General features: G+C 45.1%; 1 protein-coding gene across 14 annotated transcripts in view; it reads left to right on the top strand.

The window, feature by feature from the left end:
• Window positions 1-2008: 2008 nt before the first annotated feature.
• Window positions 2009-25094, top strand: part of PWWP2A (PWWP domain containing 2A) — a 64938-nt gene continuing 41852 nt past the window's right edge. For 4 of the 14 annotated variants that reach the window (XM_030927059.1, XM_030927055.1, XM_010369914.2 and 1 more), the window contains exon 1: window positions 2020-2718. In XM_030927059.1, the coding sequence (XP_030782919.1) occupies window positions 2135-2718 (584 nt within the window). In that variant the 5' untranslated portion in view covers window positions 2020-2134. Of the gene's footprint in view, window positions 2719-4598; window positions 4818-12866; window positions 12937-25094 lie in introns of those variants that run through there. The other 10 variants (XR_004056317.1, XM_030927060.1, XM_030927064.1 and 7 more) reach the window with 7 other exon arrangements.

Genomic DNA, 25094 nt, shown 5'->3' with positions numbered 1-25094 from the left:
GAGTCAGATACAGTTTTATTTTTTATTTTTATTTTTTATTTTTTGAGACCAAGTCTTGCTCAGTCACCCAGGCTGGAGTGCAGTGGCGCGATCTCGGCTGCACCTCCAGGGTTCAAGCAATTCTCCAGTAGCTGGGATTACAGGCCTGTGCTACCATGCCCAGCTAATTTTTGTATTTTTAGTAGAGACAGGGTTTCACCATGTTGGCCAGGCTGGTCTCAAACTCCTGACCTCAGGTGATCCACCCACCTCGGCCTCCCAAGGTGCTGGGATTACAGGCATGAGCCACTGTGTCTGGCCTATTTTTTTTTTTTTTTTTTTGAGACAGAGTTTCGCTCTTGTTGCCCAGGCTGGAGTGCAATGGCGTGATCTTAGCTCACTGCTACCTCTGCCTCCCAGGTTCAAGCGATTCTCTTGCCTCAGCCTCCCGAGTAGTTGGTATTACAGGCAAGCACCACCACGTCCAGCTAATTTTTTGTATTTTTAGTAGACATGGGGTTTCACTATGTTGGCCAGGCTGGTCTTGAACTCCTGACTTCAAGTGATCCAACAGCCTCGGCCTCCCAAAGTGCTAGGATTACAGGCATGAGCCACCGCGCCCGGCCTTGTGTGTATTTTTAAATGATATTCTGAAACTTCCATGATTGGGATCTTCTACTGGCCTTTCCCCAGGAGCCACTTGGTTTGAAATAGGCAGAGCATATGGTGATATTTGTTTATTGCTATTTTCAGCCTTTTCCGTGTAAAACCGAAATTCTGACTGTGCAATTTACCAGGCGAGTAACCTTGGGCACCCTCTTTGTGCCTCGAAATTTTAAGGATTGAGATGATATGCTATAGTGTTTGTATTAGTGCCTGGTACATGGTACTTAAAAGACACTAGCTGTAATTATTCTTCAGGACTTTATTTTTTTTTTTACTCTCAATGCTAGCAGCTTTTCTTCCCTCTCTCCTGTAGGCATTCTCCCAGAAAAAAAGGCTGACTCTGAGGTGCCATTTGAGAGAAATAGGTTCAGTAGATTCTTCCAGAGATAACAAACAAGAGACTTGACGTGCGAGTAAGAGAAGTAGGGGCGTTAGGACACTGAAGTGAGAGAGCTTTTCCTCTTGGCATTGGAGAAGCCAGGAAACAAAAAGGCTTTTGCAGGGACCAGGTGCGTCCACTTTGCAGTGTATTTGGAGAGAACAAGCGTTCACATATCAGTCCAGCAATGTCTCAAGACTCCTTTCTGGAACAGTCATCAGTTTAATCCAGTGAGGATGGTGTCTCTCCTCTTTCATGAGCATTTTCCTATTTTTGAAATGTTAATAAGTAGGTGCTTTGTTCCTAGGAAGTGGAGAGAAGTCAAGGAAAACACTCCTCGTACTCTTTATGGCAGCTGGAGTGGCTGCTGTGAGCCAGCTGCCATGAGGTTATGGAGAACGTCTTGAATATTCTATTCCCCAGCCCCTAGTGCAGTGACTAGCATAGTAGGCACTCAAAAAGTGTCGGTAGGATTGTATTTCAAACTTTAGTTGTCTTTCCCAGAGAAGCCTGTCGTGCCCACACGCAGTCGCAAGAAGTCCGCGCCTAGAAATAACATTTATTCTAAGGATCTCTGCGCAGAGATTCTTGGGAAGCGATTCCCCTCCCGCATTCCCTAGTTACTCCTCCCCTCGGCGCCTTTGAAAGAAGTGGCACGCCACATGATTGCCTCCTTTCTCCCACCTCCGACTGATAATGGGCAGGAGCGTAGGCCAACCATAAAACTTTATTTCCTCTTCCAGCCAATAGCAAGAGGCGATGAGTATATGGCTCCTCTTTTGTGACTTCCCCCGCCCCCTTGGATTCCGCCCCCTATTCCTCCACTCAGATCCCACACTTGACAACACATCTGGCCAATGAGAAGTTCCTACTCTGCGTGGGAAGGATGGACTGACTAGATGATAGACGTCCATCCCTGGCCAATGGAATATCACAAGTGCGGGAGGGGTGTAGAATGGAACCAATGACGAGGTGCCAAAAACGAGCATCAGGGAAAGGGCGGGACGAAAGTGTTCGCGGGAGGGAGGGGAAGGCCCAGGGAACCAAGCAGCGCTGCCGCCGCCGCCGCCGCTGCAGCCGGAGTTGGAGGAGGGAGAAGCCAGGAAGAAAATGGCGGCCGTGGCTGCAGAGGCGGCAGCGACTGCAGCGTCCCCCGGGGAGGGGGGCGCCGGCGAGGCCGAGCCGGAGATGGAGCCCATCCCCGGCAGTGAGGCCGGCACTGACCCCCTCCCGGTCACGGCCACTGAAGCGTCTGTGCCGGATGGCGAGACCGACGGACAGCAGTCCGCTCCTCAGGCCGACGAGCCGCCGCTCCCGCCTCCACCGCCGCCGCCGGGGGAGCTCGCCCGCAGCCCAGAGGCGGCGGGGCCGGAGCTGGAGGCTGAGGAGAAACTGTCCGTTCGGGTGGCGGAGTCGGCTGCAGCTGCGCCTCAGGGAGGGCCCGAACTTCCACCTTCTCCTGCATCGCCGCCGGAGCAGCCCCCGGCACCCGAGGAGCGCGAGGAGCTGCCGCTGCCTCAGCCCGTAGCCCCGGCGCTCGTGCCGCCGGCGGGCGGGGACTCCACGGTGTCGCAACTGATCCCGGGCTCGGAGGTGCGGGTCACGCTGGACCACATCATTGAGGACGCGCTCGTCGTGTCGTTCCGCCTCGGGGAGAAGCTCTTCTCCGGGGTCCTCATGGATCTGTCCAAAAGGTACCGCGCCCGCCCCCAGCACGCTCCGGTCCGCTGGGTCCCCAGGGAGGGAGTGAGCCGGGGCGGCCCCCTCTCCCCGAGCCCTCTCTTCCCTGCTCCCCGGGGCCCCGCCCTCTGGTCCTGCGCGGCGCGTGGCGCGCGCTCCGAGTGGGGCAGGCGCGCGAGACCGGGAGAGGGCGGTCCCGGCCCCAGGTGGGCGCCTGCGGGGCAGGTGTGCCACCAGGTGGGAGGGCGCGGGTGCAGATGGGCTCACAGGTCTCACCCCTCACTCCCGGCCTTCTGCGACTTGGCCTGGACTCACCTTCACTGTGCGGGTGGGTTAATGCAAGATGCAGATGGATTTTTGCAGAGAACGGCGTGTTGGACGCGGGGAGGGGGCCATTGCTTGCGAGGAGGCACTTGTCTGTCCTCAAATTAACGTTTAACTTTAGCAGGGTTAGAGAAAGGGGTGTGTACATTGGGGATCCCAAAAGGTTACCTGTCACTCCTTACAGGGGGAAGCGCATTTGTTAAAATGAACCTTTTAACTGTGATTCTTACGGTTAGAAGTCATTCCCGTTAGGTTAACCATTCAACAGAGAAGCATATTTTGCTAATTTTAATGATAGTTTTAAGAAAAGTGTAAAGAAGAGATTGGAGACTTTAAAAAAATCCTTTAATGTCAAGGTGGTGTAGCATAAAAATGTTCAAATAACTTCTAATACCTGGGATACCGTTTATATAATAAGGACAAGAAGGTTGAGTTCATCTACAAATTTGACTTAACCAGCACATTTTCATTTTTTGATTTAAAATGTTTTTGGGCTGTGCTTTAAACAGGGGAAGAGAACCTGTTCTAAGTCTGGAGTTAACCTTTTTATTCTCTTCTTTTGCAGATATGAAGTGCAGAGACTCCCATTCACGCCTTTCCATTCTGTTTCCTACAACAGCACACACTCTGATGGTATCTCACCTGTTTGTCATGGCTTATTAGTATGTTTTACTCTTAAACTGCTTGCTCTCCCATCAAGACACAGGAATCCTTCTTTCCCATTTGGGTAAAAAAGCCATTTAAAATTTCATATTAAAGTATGGTGTTTGCGGGGGAAAGATGAGAGCAGTTACTCTGTATTATTTAATCTCAAATATCTTTTTTTTTTTTTTTTTTTTTTTTGGGAGACGGAGTCTCACTCTGTCCCCCAGGCTGGAGTGCAGTGGCGCCATATTGTTGCACTGCAACCTCCGCCTCTTGGGTTCAAGCAATTCTTCAGCCTCAGCCTCCCAAGTAGCTGGGACTCCAGGTGCGCACCACCACGCTGGTCTAATTTTTGTACTTTTTAAGTAGAGACAGGGTTTCACCATGTTGGCCAGGCTGGTCTTGAAATCCTGACCTCAGGTTATTTACCCGCCTCAGCCTCCCAAAGGGCTGGGATTACAGGCATGTGCCATCGTGGCAGGCCTCAAGTATCTTTTTTAAAAATAATTTTGAATTAGGGCATTTGCACTTCTGTTTATGTTTGTTTGTTTACTTATTTAATAGAGACGGGATCTTGCTGTGCTGCCCAGGCTGGTCTCAGACTCCTGGGCTCAAGCGATCCTCCTGCCTCGGCCTCCCAAAGTGCTGAAATTACAGGCGTGAGCCACTGCGCCCGGCCTGCACCTCTGTTTTCATAATTAGAAAGCAGAATAAGGTGAGTGTGCTTTCTATTGATGTATTTTATTTATTTACTTATTTTTTTTTGAGACGGAGTTTTACTCTTGTTGCCCAGGCTGCAGTGCAATGGTGTGATCTCAGCTCACTGTAACCTCCACCTCCTTGGTTCAAGCGATTCTCCTGCCTCAGCCTCCCAAGTAGCTGGGGGCTAATTTTGTCTTTTTAGTAGAGATGGGGTTAACCATGTTGGTCAGGCTGGTCTCAAACTCCTGACCTCAGGTGATCCACCCACCTTGGCCTCCCAAAGTGCTGGGGTACAAGCATGAGCCACCTTGCCTGGACTCTGTTAATGTCTTTAATAGTGAGAGACACTCAGTGGTGTGTATGCTGTTGAATGAAACAGAAGAGATGGCCAGTGATTGTGTGAGAATCTGGATTTCAAATCTGCAAAAGGAAGGTGCAGAAGGTAAGTTGTTTTTGGAAATGGAATGGATAAGTGCTCATTGTGTTAGTGCTTTATTTTTTAAAAATTTTCTTTGGTAGAGAATTGCAATTGAGTTTTGGTCTCTTGCTATCAGTGCTTAGAAACAGCAATTTCTTTTGTTGGAGGAGCTATTCCTAATATGAACCTTTTCCATTTGAATATTCTGAAGTGAAAGGATCCTATTATTATTATTATTTATTTATTTTTTCCAAGACGGAGTCTTGCTCTGTCACACAGGCTGGAGTACAGTGCTGCTCACTGCAACCTCTGCCTCCAGGGCTGAAGCAATTCTCCTGCCTCAGCCTCCCGAGTAGCTGGGATTACAGGCGCCCATTGCTTTGGGAGGCCAAGGCAGGCAGATCACTTGAGTGCAGGAGTTCCAGAGGAGCCTGGGCAACATGGTAAAACCCTGCCTCTACAAAAAAAAATATAAAACTTAGCCAGGCATGGTGGCTTGTGCCTGTGGTCCCAGCTACTTGGGAGGCTAAGGTGGGAGGATCTCTTGAGCCCCAGAGGTGGAGGTTACAGTGAACTAAGATCATGCCACTGCAGTCCAGTCTGGGTGACAGAATGAGTCCCTGTCTTAAAAAAATAATTGTGGAAATGTTGAGGAAATAAAACACAGTGACTCTAAAATTTAGCAATTCAAGGAATTCTTTTTTTTTTTTTTTTTTTTTTTGAGGCGGAGTCTCGCTCTGTCGCCCGGGCTGGAGTGCAGTGGCCAGATCTCAGCTCACTGCAAGCTCCACCTCTCGGGTTTACGCCATTCTCCTGCCTCAGCCTCCCAAGTAGCTGGGACTACAGGCGCCCACCACCTCGCCCGGCTAGTTTTTTTTGTATTTTTAGTAGAGACGGGGTTTCGCCGTGTTAGCCAGGATGGTCTCGATCTCCTGACCTCGTGATCCGCCCGTCTCGGCCTCCCAAAGTGCTGGGATTACAGGCTTGAGCCACCGCGCCCGGCCTTCAAGGAATTCTTATTGGACTAATGACTGACTAGTTGGATTTCCTTTTTTTTACAGTTTAATCCGGAAAAACGGACCAGCCAGTATATTTTGTAATTTGCACTAATATTGATTGCACACTTTCATGTGCAGTTTTGGGGTTTACTGATGGATCCAGGAGATTTTTTTTTTCTTTTGTTTTGTTTTTAAGAGGTTGGGTCTCGCTGTGTTGCTCAGGCTGGAGTGCAGTGCTAGGATCATAGCTCCCTGCGTTCTTCCACCTTAGCTTCCCAAATAGCTGGGACTACAAGTGCACACCACCACGCTTGGCTAACTTTTTTTTTCCTTTTTTTGAGACGGAGTCTCACTCTGTCACCCAGGCTGGAGTGAAGTAGTGTGATCTCAGCTCAGTGCAACCTCCATCTCCTGGGTTCAAGTGATTCTCCTGCCTCATCTTCGCGAGTAGCTGGGATTATAGGCACCTGCCACCACGCCCGACTGATTTTTGTATTTTTAGTAGAGACAGGGGTTTCACCATGTTGGCCAGGCTAGTCTCTAACTCTTGACCTCAGGTGATCTGCCCACCCCAGCATCTCAAAGTGCTGGGATTACAGTCATGAGCCACCACGCCCAGCCCATTTTTGTATCTTTTGTAGAGATGGGGGTCTTAACTATGTTGCTTAGACTGGTCTCGTGCTCCTGGGCTCAAGCGATCCTCTGATTTTGACCTCCCAAAATGCTGGGATTACAGGCATGAGCCATTGCAGCCAGCCAGCTATATTTTCATCCAAACGAAACCTTGAGATCCAGCATAGAGACATGACTGCCAGTCTGTTTCAGAGACTAGGCTGGAACCCAGGGCTACTGAGTTTGTGCTGTTTTTTTTTTTTTTTCTTTGACAGAGTCTCGCTCTGTCACTCAGGCTGGAGTGCAGTGGTGCGATCTCAGCTCACTGTATCTTCCGCCCCCTGGGTTCAAGTGATTCTCCTGCCTCAGCCTCCTGAGTAGCTGGAACTACATACCACCATGCCTGGCCAATTTTTTTGTATTTTTTAGTAGAGACGGGGTTTTACCGTATTGGACAGGCTGGTCTCGAACTCCTGACCTCCTGACCTCGTGATCCGCCTGCCTTGGCCTCCCAAAGTGCTGGGATTTTAGGCATGAGCCACTGCACTTGGCCACACCTGGCTAATTAAAAAATTTTTTTTTGTAGAGATGGGGGTCTTACCATGTTGCTCAGGCTGGTTGAACTCTTTTTTTTTTTTTTTTTTTTCTTGAGACTGAGTCTCGCTCTGTTCCCTGGGCTGGAGTGCAATGGCACAATATCGGCTCACTGCAACCTCGGTCTCCTCGGTTTAAATGATCTTCTGCCTCAGCCTCCCGAGTAGCTGGGATTATAGGCATGTTCTACCACGCCCGGCAAATTTTTGTATTTTTGTGGAGACAGGGTTTTACCACGTTGGCCAGTCTGGTCTTTGAATTCCTGACCTCAGGTGATCGGCCCACCAGGTGCTGGGATTATAGGCATGAGCCACCGTGCCTGGCCTGAACACTTTTTTTTTTTTTTAAACAGAGTCTTGCTCTGTCACCCAGGCTGGAGTACAGTAGTGTGATCTTGGCTTGCTGCAACCTCAGCCTCCGGGGTTCAAGGGATTGTAGTAGAGACGGGGTTTCGCCATGTTGGCCAGGCTTATCTCGAAGTCCTGACCTCAAGTGATCCTCCTGCTTCAGCCTCCCAAAGTGCTGGGGATTACAGGCATCAGCCACTGCACCGGGTCTGAACTCTTGGCCTCAAGCCATCCTCCCACTTCTACACTCCCAAAGTGTTAGGATTACAGGCGTGAGCCACCGCACCCAGCCAAGATAGTTTAGACTCTACTAAGGCTATATTCATCAGTTGTTTGAAAGTAATTTGTATCTTATTTGAATTGGCCATTGAATTCAACCTCTAGGTAAAAAATTAGGAGCTTTCTACTGAGTGCCCATTATATGCCAGACATTGTACTTCATGCTTTAGTTTTTTTTATAACCTTGGTAGTGTTTTTAATTTACACAGAAGGAAATGGAAGCTCATTTAATTTGACCAGTTAACTTGTAAGTGGCAAAGCAAGGATTCAAATGTAGGTTGATCCCATTCTAAAACCTCTGCTTTTTCTACTTGAATATTAGAAAGCTAGTTGGGCTAAGTTTTAGTTTAAGCAGAAAGTAAAGAATGGCATGTTTCTGAAAGTTGCATATTTCTGAAAGTTAGTGCTTCTCTTGATTTCATTGCCTGTGTGGAGATAATATAAAGGATATGGGTGTTGGAGCCAAGCAGATTCTTTAGTTGGGTGAAAGCCGTGAAACCTGGCTCTGGAAACTCCGCTAGTTCCTTAGCTGAATACAGGGGAATACATAGTAAGCTCTGAAGTTTTGGTTCTTGCTTCTCCAGTGAGATTAACATTTGGGAGACTAAATGTGTAATGTATTTCTGCTTTTCTTCAGTCTTCAGAAGGGCTAGTTATTGCTTTTATAAATTTCTTCCATATTTTATGCTGATGTTATGCATGGTACAGAAATGTCTTTGTAAAATTGGAAGAGCTATCTACTGTGTGGAAAAGGTGTTTGAGTCTAGAACACAGGATTTAATATGTGTGTGGATGACTAAGAGTCTGCTTTTGTAATCATTTGAAATGCTTCCCTTCCCTGTTGTATTATTATTTTTTGCATTATTTTCAGACTTACTTGGTTGGAGAACACATTTTTGAGGAGAATCATTCTGTGAAAAAAAGGAGCTGAACACATGTAACTCAAGAAAGAAAAGAAAGTGGTACTAAATAGTAAATTATTGACCTGGACAGAGTGTTAGGGTGCTTGGGCTTTAATTTTTTTTTTTTTTTTTTTTGAGACAGAGTCTCGCTCCTGTCACCCAGGCTGGAGTACAATGGCGTGACTTTGGCTCACTGCAACTTCTACCTCCCTGGTTCAAGCAATCCCCCTGCCTCAGCCTCCTGAGTAGCTGGGATTACAGGCACACGCCACCATGACTGGCTCATTGTTTTGTAGTTTTGGTGGAGACGGGGTTTCATCATGTTGGCCAGACTGGTGTCGAACTCCTGACCTCAGGCAGTCCTCCACCTCAGCCTCCCGAAGTGTTGGGATTACAGGCATGAGCCACTGCTCCTGGCCTGGGCTTTAATTTCTAATATTGGTACTAGCTTCTCCTATTAGCACTGTGACTTTGGGCGTATCATTGTGTCTTACTAAGCTCCATTTCCTAGTTCTTAGGCTAATTGATTTAGCCTTGGACAGTTCACTTAGACACAAGCAAACTTTGTGCCTCAATTTATACGTAAAATCAACAGAATGACCAGGTGGCCTGATGTTCCCTGTACCATCCTGGTTTGTTACGTCCTTTCTGTCTTCTAGGTAGTTTTCTTTGGCCCGTAAATGACACAGTGATTTTGAGGATATTTTTAGTATCGGGTTAAAATCACATTTTGTTTAGCATTGTATTTACTTAACACTGGATGCCTGGCCGGGTATGGTGGCTCATGCCTGTAATCTCAGCAAGTTGGGAGGCCGAGGCGGGTGGATCACCTAAGGTCAGGAGTTCAAGACCATCCTGACCAACATGGCGAACCCCCGTCTCTGCTAAAAATACAAAAAATTATCTGGGCATGGCGGCATGCACCTATAATCTCAGCTACTCAGGAGGCTGAGGCAGGAGCATTGCTTGAACCTGGGAGGTGGAGGCTGCAGTGAGCAGAGATCGCACCACTGCACTCCAGACCAGTTGACAGTGAGGCTCTGTCTAAAAGAAAACTGGGGCTAGGCGCGGTGGCTCATGCCTGTAATCCCAGCACTTTGGGAGGCTGAGGCGGGTGGATCACGAGGTCAGGAGATGGAGACCATCCTGGCTAACATGGTGAAACCCCGTCTCTAGCCGGGCGCGGTGGCGGGCGCTTGTAGTCCCAGCTACTCGGGAGGCTGAGGCAGGAGAATGGCGTGAACCCGAGAGGCGGAGCTTGCAGTGAGCCGAGATGGCACCACCGCACTCTAGCCTGGGCGACAGTGAAACTCTTGTCTCAAAAACAAACAAACACACAAAGGAAAAAAACTGGATGCCTTTAAGTGAAGCATGCATTCTCTAGCTTACTCTGTGCTCCTCCACTGGTGTTTCTTTTTTTTTTTTGAGACGGAGTCTTGCTCGGTTGCCCAGGCTGGAGTGTAGTGGCGCGATCTCGGGTCACTGCAAGCTCCGCCTCCCGGGTTCACCCCATTCTCCTGCCTTAGCCTCCCAAGTAGCTGGGACTACAGGCGCCCGCCACCTCGCCCAGCTAATTTTTTGCCTTTTTAGTAGAGACGGGGTTTCACCGTGATAGCCAGGATGGTCTCGATCTCCTGACCTCGTGATCCGCCCGCCTCAGCCTCCCAAAGTGCTGGGATTACAGGCGTGAGCCACTGCGCCCAGCCTCTTCTTTTTTTCTTTTTTTTTTTTTTTTGAGAAAAGGTCTTGCTCTGTCACCCAGGCCAGAATGCAGTGGCACACTCTACAGCCTCAACCTCCTGGGCTGGAGCAATCCTCCCACATCAGCCTCCCAAATAGCTGCAGCAACAGGTACATGCCCCCATGCCCAGCTAATTTGCGTCTTTTTGGTGGAGACAGGGTTTTGCCTTGTTGCCTAGGCTCATCTGCCTCAGCCTCTCAAAGTGTTGGGATTACAGGCGTAAGCTACAGCACCCGGCCACTGTTGTTTTATATTTTATACCCAGCTCTCTTCGTTTAAATTACCTGCCTGCTTCTGAGCTCATTAGCAGTGTCTAATGACAATAGTCTAAATGCTAGCAGATGAGAATAATCAATTAACCCTACAAATTCAGTTTGGGTTTTCCTGTTCTCATTTTGTCCTTAATCTTAGCTTTTTAAATTTTGACATATAATAAGCATCCCTTCAGGATTCTAAACTGTCTTAATGATTATTTTATTTATTTGTTTAGAGACAGGGTTTCGCTTTATCACAGAGACTGTAGTGCAGTGGTGTGATCATAGCTTACTGCAGTCTTGAACTCCTGGACCCAAGCGATCCTCCCACCCCAGCCTCCCATGTACCTGGGATTATAGGCTCATGCCGCTGTGCCTGGCGAGTTAAGAAAAAAAAAAAAGCCAGGCGCGGTGGCTCACGCCTGTAATACCAGCACTTTGGGAGGCCGAGGTGGGCGGATCACCTGAGGTCAGGAGTTCAAGACCAGCCTGACCAATACGATGAAAGCCTGTCACTACTAAAAATACAAAAATTAGCCGGGCGTAGTGGCCTCCCAAAGTACTGAGATTACAGGCTTGAGCCACCACGCCCGGCCAGTGCAGATATCTAAAAAGATAAGACCTTTAAAAACAACAATCTTACTACCATTATTGCACCTGAAATAATAGCAATAATTCTTTTATATCATCAAATATTCAGTCACTGTTAGAATGTCAGACTGTTGACAGGCATCTTAGGAGGCTCACACAGGTGGATCCCTTGAGGGCAGGAGTTTGAGACCAGCCTGGTCAACATGGTGATACCGTATCTCTACTATAAAAATGCAAAAATTAGCCGGGCCTGGTGGTGTGTGCCTATAATCCCAGCTACTCTGGAGGCTGAGGCAAGAGAATCACTGGAACCCGGGAGGCGGAGGCTGCAGTGAGCTGAGATTGTGCCATTGTACTTCAGCCTGGGTGACAGAGCAAGACTCAAAAAAAGAAGAAAAAAAAAAGGGACTGTCAGAATTAATAGCTCAAGACTGTTCAGTTTTCAAATTAGGATCCAAATAAAGCTCATACATTGCAATTGGTTGATTTTCTTGTCCTTTTCATCTGTTCATAGTTCTGCTGTTACTTTTATTCACTTGCAATTTACTGTTAATCCACGGACTTTGTAGAATTTTTTACGTTCTGGATATATATAAATTTTTTCCCAGTTGCATCCTCTTGCAATTCCTTGTTTTAAAATAGTTATTTTCCCTTAGGAACAAACTGTAAGGGCAAGAACCACAGTCTTATCAAGGCCTCTCTTAAAAGCCTCTCCTTGTTTTGGGTCAGTAGAAATGATTATGGATATCTTACCTGCTGGCAAACTTTTAGATCTATCCCTTAAACACAGTCCCAAGTTTAGTAATTGCAAACATAAGAAAATTGAACCTCTCAAGACTGTTTGCAAAGAGCAAAAGTCTTCAGTCCAGGCTTCTGAAGAGGTAGTTCTTCACATCTCATAGTTACAAAGCCACCTGGAAATCCTTAAAAATCTTCTTGCAGAAGCTTTTAAATGGGAGGAAAAAAAGGAGAAAATCCTGAAACGTCTTTCTGAATCATTTTTTTGGGGGGGAGAGGGGGACGTGACAGGAAACAAGGAATCATGAAGTAAAGGTTTATGCTTGACAATGCTTGTGTAGCCGGGTGCAGTGGATCATGACTGTAATCCTAGCACTTTGGGAGGCTGAGGCGGGTGGATCACTTGAGGCTAGAAGTTTGAGACCAGCCTGGCCAACATGGCAAAATCCCATTTCTACTAAAAATACAAATATTAGCCGGGTGTAGTGGTGTGCACCTGTAATCCTAGCTACTCAGGAGGCTGAGGCACGAGAATTGCTTGAACCTGGGAGGCAGAGGTTGCAGTGAGCTGAGATCGTGCCACTGCACTCCAGCCTCCGTGACAGAGTGAGACTCTTATCTCAAGAAAAAAATAAATAAAAACTTGTATGGCTGGGCATGGTGCCTCTTGCCTGTAATCCCAGCACTTTGGGAGATTGAGGCAGGAAGATCACATGAACCCTGAAGTTTGAACCAGCCTTGGCAACATACTGAGACCCCATCTCTTAAAAAAATACTTGTGCATTTTAATTTTGTGGTATATGTGTATTAAAGGGTGTAGCTAGCTGTATTTCAGAGTTGATGTTTTTACAAATACCGACTTTGTGTGTGTACACGGGGGTACTGTTGCATTAAAAATAATTGATGATTTCCTTAGGAAACTTCAGTTTTCACTAAGTTCTTAAAAGCAATTTGTAGAAAATTTACTTGTTTTTTTGAGGAAATATAAACCAAGACAATGATTTCTTTTCTTTACAGAGACCATGAAACGTATGGTGCAATAGCCCTTCTTTTGGTGGGAAAAATATACAGCCATTCTGGTGAAGCAGTGAGTAGTGGTATCAGTAGCTTATACTACAGTGTCCAGGTTGAGAACTTAGGCCCTCGAGTAGTATGCTTGAATGATTGTGTTGTGGTACATTACAAGTAATATTTTTTTGGTGATTATTTTGCTTCTATGCCAAGATGTCAATAAAGGCTTTACACAGTGAAACAGAAGAGGCAAGTGCCAGTCACTCCATGACCCACACAGCTTTAGGTCGCCCACTACTGTGCAGTATGTGTTGAGAGTGAGCTCTTCCATTGCATGTTGCATTAATACGATGTTTTTCAGAAGTGATTATTAGTTGAGCATTAAACCTGGTTTCATTCTGAGTCTAAAAGAATCCTCCAGGCCACTCTGTCTATGGGGTTAGCCCTGCTCTGTCTAGGGAGAGGCTCCTCTAGAAAAAATAAAAAATAAAAAAAAAAAAATAAAGAATCCTTTAATAAATTATGGAATTAAAAATAAAACTTAAAAGTAGATTTTATACACTAACTAGATGTGTTATACACAAACTATGCCCAGGTATGTTTTATTGGACTTGGGGTTTCCTTTTTTTTCATTTTTGAGATGGAGTCTCGCTTTTGTCGCCCAGGCCAGAGTGCAGTGGTGTGATCTTGGCTCACTGGAACCTCCGCTTTCAAACAGAGAATTGTGCCTCAGCCTTCCTAGTAGCTGGGATTTCAGGTGCCTGCCACCATACCTGGCTAATTTTTGTATTTTTAGTAGAGACGGGGTTTCACCATGTTGGCCACGCTGCTGTCGGACTCCTGACCTCAGGTGATCCTTGGCCTGCCAAAATGCTGGGATTACCGGTATAAGTCACTGTGCCCGGCCTGGACTTGGGTTTTTTTTTTTTGTTTTTTTTTGTTTTTTTAGACAGAGTCTCGCTCTGTCGCCCAGGCTGGAGTGCAGTGGCACGATCTCGGCTCACTTCAACCTCTGCCTCCCAGGTTCACGCCATTCTCCTGCCTCAGCCTCCTGAGTAGCTGGGACTACAGGCTCCCGCCACCATGCCTGGCTAATTTTTTGTATTTTTAGTAGAGATGGGGTTTCACCATGTTAGCCAGGATGGTCTTGATCTCCTGACCTCGTGATCCGCCTTCCTCAGCCTCTCAAAGTGCTGGGATTACAGGCGTGAACCACTGCACCCGGCTGTACTTGGGGTTTCTAATGAGGTTTTCAACCTCTTACTGTAAATAAGACTGTACTTTACTGTGTACTATTTTAAAGTAAAGCTCTTATTGAAACAAGGTCTAATCTTCCTAAGATCAGGTTTTCTGTGGGGACTGCTAAAGAGTTAATGTGCTTATCTTCACTGTAATGGCTGAGTTAATTTCATATTGATAGAAAATGAAAGATGTATTAGTAGTTATTTTTGTCTATAAAGTGCATCATTATTTCTTGGTATTCATTTATCCTGTTTTCCCTAAATTCTTGAGTAAATTCAGACACACAGTACCAGGAGAATAGAAGCTTGCTGTAGTGGCAGGTATTGCAAGAAAGTAATTGGAGATTAAGTTACGTTCTAGGTAGATTTAATATAGAATGCCTTTACTAAACACTTTTGGGCAGTGGTTGTCAAAACAAATGTGCATAGATTTCTGAGTTTCATTCCATCATTTTGCATTTTAAACAAAGTGATTCTGACACAGAAGATTCTTGGACCATTTGGAGATAACTGATTTTTAGGGGGTAGTTTGCCAAAGTATTTAATAGAACAATCAATTGGTTAAGCCTATTTTAAAGGTTTCCAGTTAAGGCTGGTCACGGTAGCTCATGCCTGTAATCCCAGCAGTTTGGGAGACCAAGGTGGGCGGCTCATTTGAGGCCAGGAGTTCCAGACCAGCCTGGCCAACATGGTGAAGCCCCGTCTCTACTAAAAATACAAAAAAAATTAGTCGGGCGTGGTGGTATGCACCTGTAATCCCAGCTACTTGGGAGGCTGACACATGAGAATCACTTGAGCCCACGAGGTGAAGGTTGCAGTGAGCTGAGATCTCCTCACTGCAAACTAAGCAATCATATGTGGGGATGGGCAGCTTAGGTGGCTGATCTAAATCCTTGTTGGAAAGCTGCTAATTAGTCTTGCAAATGATTTCCTGAATCTATAAGTTTAAGTAGCCCATAATTTTCATTTCTTTACCCTTGAACCAATTTTATGTAGTTGGCTTACTGTAGAATAGTGGATTTTAGCCTTTTAAAACTCATAATCCCTATAATACTTTTTTTTTTTTTTTGAGACGGAGTCTTGCTCTGTCACCCAGGCTGGAGTGCAGTGGCCGGATCTCAGCTCACTGCAAGCTCCGCCTCCTGGGTTTACGCCATTCTCCTGCCTCAGCCTCCCGAGTAGCTGGGACTACAGGCGCCCGCCACCTCGCCCAGCTAGTTTTTTGTATTTTTTAGTAGAGATGGGGTTTCACCGTGTTAGCCAGGATGGTCTCGATCTCCTGACCTTGTGATCCGCCCGTCTCGGCCTCCCAAAGTGCTGGGATTACAGGCTTGAGCCACCGCGCCCGGCCAATCCCTATAATACTTAATTTCACTTTTTTGCATATTTCTTGTTTTTTTAATGTTTTTTTTTTTTTTTTTTTTTTTTTTGAGACGGAGTCTCACTGTCGCCTAGGCTGGACTGCGTGCAGTGGCTTGATCTCAGCTCACTGCAAGCTCTGCCTCCCGGGTTCACGCCATTCTCCTGCCTTAGCCTCTCAAGTAGCTGGGACTACAGGCGCCCGCCGCCATGCCCGGCTAAATTTTTTATATTTTTAGTAGAGACGGGGTTTCACCGTGTTAGCGAGGATGGTCTCGATCTCCTGACCTCGTGATCCACCCATCTTGGTCTCCCAAAGTGCTGGGATTACAGGCGTGAGCCACCGCCCCTGGCCTGTATGAGGTTTTAAATTTTTATTTTTTCCTGCATATTTCTACCATCTAAGAACGTTGCCACGTTTTAGTTTCTGTATTTTATAGTAGCTACTATGTATTTTCAATTTCTATGCTAAGTCCTGTGCCAAATACTTTGTTTACATTGTTTCATTTAACTCTGGCAAATCTGCTGAAGTAAATTCTATTAATCCCCATTTCATAGATAGACACCAAGGCTCGGAGGTTACTTAAGCAAAATTGCCTAAGATTGTAAATGTTAGATAATAGTAGATATATGCAAGATGGCTTTTTGAATGATACACAATTCTCCAGGGTTTGAAAACCTTGTTCTAATTAAAATGTACTTAACTATATTTTGCCATACCACTTAGTTTATGGTTTTGCTAGGGAGTTAACCTGGCAGTTAGAAATAAGAGTTCTCTGTTCCTCACTCACCCAGGCAACAGCTATTTGCTGTAAACATTAATTACTCTTCAGTTCAATATAGTGAACTTTGGACATTTTTGGAAATCATATTTCTTCTATATGGTCCTGGGTCTTAAGTTAGATAACATGCTGTTTTGCCTTGATTGGCCTGGACCTGGCAGTAGTGAAACCCACTTGTTCATAAGAGGAAATACAAATTGTCAGCTTTGAATCCTGTTAAGTACAGGTCAGTGTTTAGTCAGTGCTGGATGACTGAATTTGAAAAGGATTTAAAGACTAAAATAAAATAAGTTGTTAGGTAACCTTTCTTTGAGGATTTTTTTTTTTTTTTTTTCAGATGGAATCTCATTCTGTCACCCAGTCTGGAGTACAGTGGTGTGATCTCGGCTCACTGTAACCTCTGCCTCCTGAGTTCAAGCGATTCTCCTGCCTCAGCCTACCAAGCAGCTGGGACCACAGATGTGTGCCACCATGCCTGGCTAGTTTTTTTGTATTTTTAATGGAGATGGGGTTTCACCATGTTGGCCAGGCTGGTCTCCAACTTCTGACCTCAGGTGATCCTCCCACCTTGGTCTCCCATAAAAAAGATTATTTTATGCTGCATTTAATTTATTTGGAAAACGTCAAGTAGGTTGCTGTAAGTGATGTATTAATACAAAATTGAAATCAAGATTGTCTGATCTTAAAAATATTTTGCGGCCAGGCGCAGTGGTTCACACCTATTATCCCAGCACTTTGGGAGGCCGAGGCGGGTGAATCATGAGGTCAGGAGATCGAGACTGTCCTGGCTAACATGGTGAAACCCCGTCTCTACTAAAAAATACAAAAAAAAATTTTCTGGGCGTGGTGGCGGACACCTGTAGTCCCAGCTATTCAAGAGGCTGAGGCAGGAGAATGGTGTGAACCCGGGAGGTGGAGCTTACAGTGAGCCGAGATCGCGCCACTACACTCCAGCCTAGGTGACAGAGCGAGATTCTATCTCAAAAAAAAAAAATATATATATATATGTATATATTATATATATTATATATATGTATATGTTATATATATTTTTATGTATATATTATATATATGTATTTTGCCCACTTGGTGACTGTTACAATTTTCTTGGATAGTTATTTAAAAAGGAATTTCCATTTAGGGAGTTAAATAATTTGAATACTATACAGATGTTATTTTTTCTTTTGTAAAGACTGAAGCATAAGTGTTTTCTATATAGTTGTTTCCGTTTTTATTTTCAAACTTAATTATGCAGGTAAGGTTTTTTAGAGGATTGTTTGAAGGCATGTGGTTGGGAGCTTAACATGTAACTTATTAGAGTTTAAACTTTTCCCCTCTAGAGCTGCCTGTGATTTATAAAAGAAGATTGATAAATATACTTTTTTTTTTTTTTTCTTTTATTGAGACAGAGGCTTGCTCTGTTGCCCAGGCTGGAGCACAGTGGCACGATCTCGGCTCACTGCAACCTCTGCCTCCTGAGTTCAAGTGATTCTTGTGTGTCAGCTTCCCGAGTAGCTGGGATTACAGGTGTGTACCACTGCACCTGGCTACTTTCTTTGTATTTTTAGTAGAGATGGGGTTTCACCGTGTTGGCCAGACTGGTCTTGAATTCCTGGCCTCAAGTGATCCACTTGCCTGGGCCTCCCAAAGTGCTGTAATTACAGGTGTGAACCACTGTGTCTGGCCAAGATTGAGTACTTTCTTATGGTCAGAAATATCTTTATTTTTTCAGCCTTTCTCCACACCAGTTGATTTTGTAAGATGCTGTTTTTAATATTGCTAAAGTCATCTTCCCTCCCACCCCCTAACTATTTGAGTACTCTGTATGTAGACTGCCCTTATAATACTTGGAACTTTTAATTAAAAAATTATCCAATGCCATACAGTAAATAAAATCAAATACATTTTGATATAATAGCTACCAAATATTTTGCCCACCTGCTACGTTCTAGACCCTATGGTATAAGCACTCATGTATATGTATTGTTATTTAATCTTGCTGAAAATTCTATCAAGATTGTTGACTACAATTTGAAAATACAAAAAGTTCTGAAAACTGGACTTCTTTTGTTTCTTTTTTGGTGATAAAACCTAACCTGACCTGCAGTGATGTAAGGCTATTTTCCCTATTTATCCATCCCATTTAGTGTGAGTATGCTTTCATTTTATTTCAGTGCTGAAACATTAAATGCTTGATAATGGCATGCTTATTATCTTCTGAAAACCAGAAAAATTGTGAATTCTGAAGCCTGTCTACCACTTCAGGATTCAGACAAGAGCATGCAGGCCTGTTAGCTCCCTCACTCTCTTGGTGGAGAAGAGAAGTTAAGTAACTTAATGAAATGAGGGGAGACTGTGGTTAAGAACCTGACTTCAGGCCACTTCCTGGATACATATACTGGCTCTACTGGGAGAGCCACTGGATCGCTTTCCTTGGGAAGGTCACTTTCCGTTTCTGTGCTTTAGTTTCTTCAGCTATAAAATAGGGACAGTAATAATACTTTACTAATAGGTTTGCTGTGGTGATTAAATCAATGAATGTAATTACACATTTAGAATAGTGCCTTGTATATAGTAAGCGCTATATAAGTATTAACTATTATTACTTTTTTTTTTTTCGAGACGGAGCTTTGCTCTTGTTGCCCAGGCTGGAGTGCAGTGGCATGATCTCGGCTCACCGCAATCTCCGCCTCCCAGGTTCAAATGATTCTCCTGCCTCAGTCTCCTGAGTAGCTGGGATTACAGGCGTGCGCCATCATGCCCAGCTAATTTTGTATGTTTCTCCATGTTGGTCAGGCTGGTCTCAAACTCCTAACCTCAGGTTATCTGCCTGCTTTGGCCTCCCAAAGTGCTGGGATTACAGGTGTGAGCCACTGTGCCCAGCCAAACTGTTATTACTTTTATGAACTAGGTGCTAAGTGGCAGAACTCTAATAGGATGAATGTGACAGTAGTTTTTTCTTTTTATTGATTTTTTTGAGACGGAGTCTCACCTGGTTGCCCAGGCTGGAGTACAGTGGCGTGATCTTGGCTCACTGTAACCTCCGCCTCCTGGGGTCAAGAGATTGTCCTGCCTCAGCTTCCCGAGTAGCTGGGCCTGCAGGTGTGCACCACCATGCCTGGCTAATTTTTTCGTATTTTCAGTAAAGACAGAGTTGTACCATGTTGGCCAGGCTGGTCTCGAACTCCTAACCTCAAGTGATCCTCTTGCCTTGGCCTGCCAAAGTGCTGGGCTCACAGGTGTTAGCCACTGCGCCTGACCCGACAGTAGCTTTTGAAGTCACTTAACATGGGTTTCCTTTTGAATATCCACTGAACCTGCATCCTGTTGTACTGTGGCCTACAGTATAATAGGAGCATCTTTAAAATGCTTTGAAAGGATCTGTGGAAGTTTCAGATAATACCTGTGAAGTATTACTTTCCCTTTTTTTGTTTTTTTGAGACGGAGTCTCGCTCTGTCGCCCAAGCTGGAGTGCAGTGGCGCTATCTTGGCTCACTGCAAGCTCTGCCTCCTGGTTTCACGCCATTCCCCTGCCTTAGCCTCCTGAGTAACTGGGACTACAGCCGCCCACCACCACGCCCATCTGATTTTTTTTTTTGTATTTTTAGTAGAGACGGGGTTTCACCGTGTTAGCCAGGATGGTCTCGATATCCTGACCTTGTGATCTGCCCGCCTCGGCCTCCCAAAGTGCTGGGATTAGAGGTGTGAGCCACCACACTCGGCCTACTTTCCCCTTTTAATTTGGAAGAATGACAAAATTTTACTAGGGAATGAGGTGACAGTTGCTTGCACAGTGGAGTGTGGGGGTGTTTCTTAATCTTTTTTTCTCATTAGCACCTGGGGCTGATGGCTTATGAGGAAATTGTTACAGTCTTTTAGTAGGTAAGTTTTGTCCCTATAGTCCCCTTCTGGCATGCTTGCTTTCTTTTTTCCGTTTTTCTTCTTTATTTTTTGAAATGGAGCCTCACTCTGTCGCTCAGGCTGGAGTGCAGTGGCGTGATCTCGGTTCACTGCAACCTCTGCTTCCCAGGTTCAGGTGATTCTCCTGCCTCAGCCTCTTGAGTAGCTGGGACTACAGGCGTGTGCCACCACGCCTGGCTAATTTTTTATATTTTTAGTAGAGACAGGGTTTCACCGTGTTAGCCAGGATGGTCTCTATCTCCTGACCTTATGATCTGCTCGCCTCAGCTTCCCAAAATGCTGGGATTACAGCTGTAAGCCACCGTGCCTGGCCTGTTCTTTTTTTTTTTCTCCCTTAGAGACAGGGTCTCTGTTGCCCAGGCTGGAGTGTAGTGGCATGATCATAGCTTACTGCATCCTTGTACTCCTGGTCTCAAGTGATCCTCCTGCCTCAGCCTTCTGAATAAGAGGGACTATAGGCCTGTGCCTCCACACCTGGTTAATTGTTTTATTTTTAGTAATGACAATGTCTTGAACATCTAGGCTCAAACAATACTCCTGCTTTGGCCTCCAGAAGTGCTTGGATTACAGGGATGAGCCACAGCGCCTGGCCACCAGTATGCTTTCTAAACATTATGGAAAAGGGCTCATATTTGAGAATATAATGGAAAGGAAATTATTTTTGTGCTCTTCTTTGTAATTTTTAAATGATGGGATCAGACTAGAATAGCTGTGCTTAAGTTTTTTTTTTTTTGAAATGGAATCTCGCTCTGTTGCCCAGGCTGGAGTGCAGTGGCGTGATCTCGGCTCACTGCAAACTCCGCCTCCCAGGTTCAAGCAATTCTCCTGCACCAGCCTCATGAGTAGCTGGGATTACAGGCACCCACCATCACGCCCGGCTAATTTTTTTGTATTTTTAGTAGAAACGGGGTTTTGCTATGTTGGCCAGGCTGGTCTCGAACTCCTGACTTCAGGTGATCCACCATGCCTGGCCACATTTTTAACAAAGTAATTTAGACACATTTAATCACATCACTAGACAGAAGACTTCGCTAGTCTCTCTCTCTGTTTTTTGTTTTTTTTTTTTTGAGGCAAAGTTTCACTCTGTCATCTAGCCTGGAGTGCAGTGGTGCCATCACGGCTCACTTCAGGCTTGACCTTCTGGGCTCAAGCGATCCTTTCACCTCATCCTCCCAAGTAGTTGGGACCACAAGTGTCTGTCACCACACTCAGCTAATTTTTTGTAGAGATAGGGTCTCCCTATGTGGCCTAGGCTGATCTCAAAATTCCTGGCCTCAGGTGATCCTCCTGCCTCAGCCTCCTAAAGTACTAGGATTATAGGCATGAGCCATCACTATCACTCTCAGCCAGTCTCCTCTTTTTCTTTTTAAGTTCTTTACTTTTTTTTGAGACAGAATCTCACTGTGTTGCTCAGGCTGGAGTGCAGTGGTGCATCTCAGGTCACTGCAACCTCCGCCTCCCAGGTTCATGCGATTCCCTTGTCTCAGCCTCCTGAGTAGATGGGATTATGGACGCACACCTCCAGGCCTGGCTAATTTTTTTGTATATTTGGTAGAGGTGGGGTTTCACCACTTTGGCCAGGCTGGTCTTGAACTCCTGGTCTCAAGTGATCCACCCACCTCGGCCTCCCAAAGTGTGAGATTACAGGCGTGAGCTACTGCTCCCATCCAGCCTTCTTATTAAGAGACTGGTTGTTCTCCATCTATCACACTCTTAAACTGACAGCCCTCTCCACTCAGGCACACTCACCAACATGCCCTCCTCTTTTCCTGCCAGATGGATCACCTTTATTTTATTGCTTATTTAAGCCTCTGAATCCTTAGTAATATTCAGAATGGATAACTAGTCTTCATTTACCACTCTCTGTTTTGTTCTTCACTTAATCTGCTTGAGCCTTTCTAGGTCCCATTCCCTACAAAGCCCATTTCCTGATCACTAATCCACGGTGATTTCTTTCCTTCCGAAGACTGTAACCTCATTTAGCATTGACTGGTACATTCTGGTCTCACCTACTGAAGCTGTGACCTAGGGTTGAGACTGTTTTATACCATCAGACCAGTTAGCATACTTGTTTTTTAAGCGTTTTATTTATTTTTAAGAGATGGGGGTCTCAATATGTCTCATATAGAGTTATGCTTAGTGATAATTGAGGTGAATTTGCTGGCATTTGCACTTAAGTGGGATAGATTTTCTTTTTTGTGTGCTTTCTTTGCATAGAAGTATTGGTGGAACTAAGTAAACTGAATTCATGCTTTTTACTTTTTTAGCTTCTTATTTTTAGATAATTTAAAACATAGCAGGGAATTCTTGTAAAGTCTTTCTAGAGAGAGTCATTTGTAACATTTTGCCACATTTAATTTGTCATTCTCTATGTAAATAAATTTGTCTCCTGAACTGTTTGAGGCTGAGTTGAAGACATCATTCTCCTTTACTTATGCTTGAGCATTTCTTTTCTAAAATCAAAGGAAAACTGTAGCCACAGTATAGTTTTCAAATTAAAGAAGCATTGATAGAGTACTTTACTTTGTATCTCATGTTTCATTATTTCTTCAATTTTTCCAATAGAAATTTCCTTCAATGTGTTTTTTCTCCTCTAGTAAATGATTATGTATTACATTTACTTGCAATATAATTATGTAGCAATTATGTAATAAGGACTGTTCCTCAGTTTGGATTTACCAGATATTTACTCCTGAGAGGGTTAGGTTAGGCAGGCAATGTTGGCGTTCTCCGGAACACCACATCTGCAGGCCCATGATAGCCATGTGCCCTCACTGGCAATGTATACTTTGATTCTCTCTCAGGTTAGGGTGTTGTGCTGTTTCTCCGCTATGTAATTACTGTTTCCAGTTTCCCTTGCACTAATAATTCTTTACTGTGCCAATGTATTGCTTCTCATAAAACTTTCCCCTCTATATTTAGCTAGATATACATTTTTTTCATTGTTTCATATTTTATTTTTTATTTTTTATTTTTTTGAGACGGAGTCTGCCTCTGTCGCCCGGGCTGGAGTGCAGTGGCCGGATCTCAGCTCACTGCAAGCTCCACCTCCGGGGTTTACGCCATTCTCCTGCCTCAGCCTCCCGAGTAGCTGGGACTACAGGCGCCCTCCACCTCGCCCGGCTATTTTTTTGTATTTTTTAGTAGAGACGGGGTTTCACCGTGTTAGCCAGGATGGTCTCGATCTCCTGACCTCGTGATCCGCCCGTCTCGGCCTCCCAAAGTGCTGGGATTACAGGCTTGAGCCACCGCGCCCGGCTGTGTGTGTGTGTGTGTGTGTGTGTGTGTTTTTTTTTTTTTTTTTTTTTTTTTTTTTTTGAGACGGAGTCTCGCTCTGTCGCCCAGGCTGGAGTGCAGTGGCCGGATCTCAGCTCACTGCAAGCTCCGCCTCCCGGGTTCACGCCATTCTCCTGCCTCAGCCTCCCGAGTAGCTGGGACTACAGGCGCCCGCCACCACGCCCGGCTAGTTTTTTTTTGTATTTTTTTAGTAGAGACGGGGTTTCACTGTGTTAGCCAGGATGGTCTCGATCTCCTGACCTCGTGATCCGCCTGTCTCGGCCTCCCAAAGTGCTGGGATTACAGGCTTGAGCCACCGCGCCCGGCCTATTTTATTAAATGGTTGGTTCTTTCTGTGTTGCCCAGGATGGCCTCGAACTCGGGTTCAAGTGATCCTTCTGTTTTAGCCTCCTAAATACCTTGGACTATGGGCGTGCCTGCCTTAGATACACATTTTTAAAAGGTTTTTGAAATTGTGAAAAAAAATAACAAAATGTATTTTAACCATTAAGGATACAGTTCAATAGTGTTAAGTACTTTCACATTGTTGTGAAACAGATCTCCAGAAGTTTTTCATCTTGCAAAACTAAAATTCAATAGTTTTTAAACAACAACTTCCCGTTTCTCCTTTTCCACCTGCTATAAACTATTCTACTTTCTGCTTCTGTGAATTTGACTACTTTAGATACTTCTCATGTAAGTGGATTCATGCAGTATCTTTTTATGATTGGCTTACTTAATGTCCTCAAGACTTATTCATGTTGTAGCATGTGCTATGACTTCCTTTTATTTTTATTTTTATTTTATTTTATTTTATTTTATTTTATTATTATTTTTTTTGAGATGGAGTCTTGCTCTGTCGCCGGGCTGGAGTGCAGTGGCCGGATCTCAGCTCACTGCAAGCTCCGCCTCCCGGGTTTACGCCATTCTCCTGCCTCAGCCTCCCAAGTAGCTGGGACTACAGGCGCCAGCTACCTCGCCCGGCTAGCTTTTTGTATTTTTTAGTAGAGATGGGGTTTCACCGTGTTAGCCAGGATGGTCTCGAACTCCTGATGTCGTGATCCGCCCGTCTCGGCCTCCCAAAGTGCTGGGATTACAGGCTTGAGCCACCACGCCCGGCCTTTTTTTTTTTTTGGAGACAGAGTCTCAGTCTGTCACCCCAGCTGGAGTGCAGTGGCATGGTCTCTTTTCACTGCAGCTTCTGCCTCCTGGGTTCACACAGTTTTTGTGCCTCAGCTTCCCAAGTAGCTGGGATTACAGGCATGCACCACCATGCTCCACTAATTTTTGTATTTTTAGTAGAGATAGGGTTTCACCATGTTGGCCAGGCTGGTCTTGAACTCCTGACATCAAGCAGTCTGCCTGCTTCAGGCTCCCAGAATGCTGGGATTACAGGTATGAGCCACCACACCCGGCCTATGATTTCAGCCTTTTTAAGACTGAAAACATTATTTTGTATAATATATTTGTATATCTATATATCTCTGTCTAGCTCACACTTTGTTGTCCTTTCATAGGTCAGTAGACACTTGGGTTGCTTCCACTTTCTACCTTTTTGGCTAATATCTCTTTGAGATCCTGCTTACAATTCTTTTGGATATGTACCCAGAAATGGGATTCCTGGATTGTATTGTAATTCCATTTTTAATTTTTTG

The sequence above is a fragment of the Rhinopithecus roxellana genome, chromosome 3 (assembly GCF_007565055.1).
Source record: "Rhinopithecus roxellana isolate Shanxi Qingling chromosome 3, ASM756505v1, whole genome shotgun sequence".
NCBI lineage: Eukaryota > Metazoa > Chordata > Mammalia > Primates > Cercopithecidae > Rhinopithecus > Rhinopithecus roxellana.
This window is presented reverse-complemented; position numbering and strand designations above follow the sequence as displayed.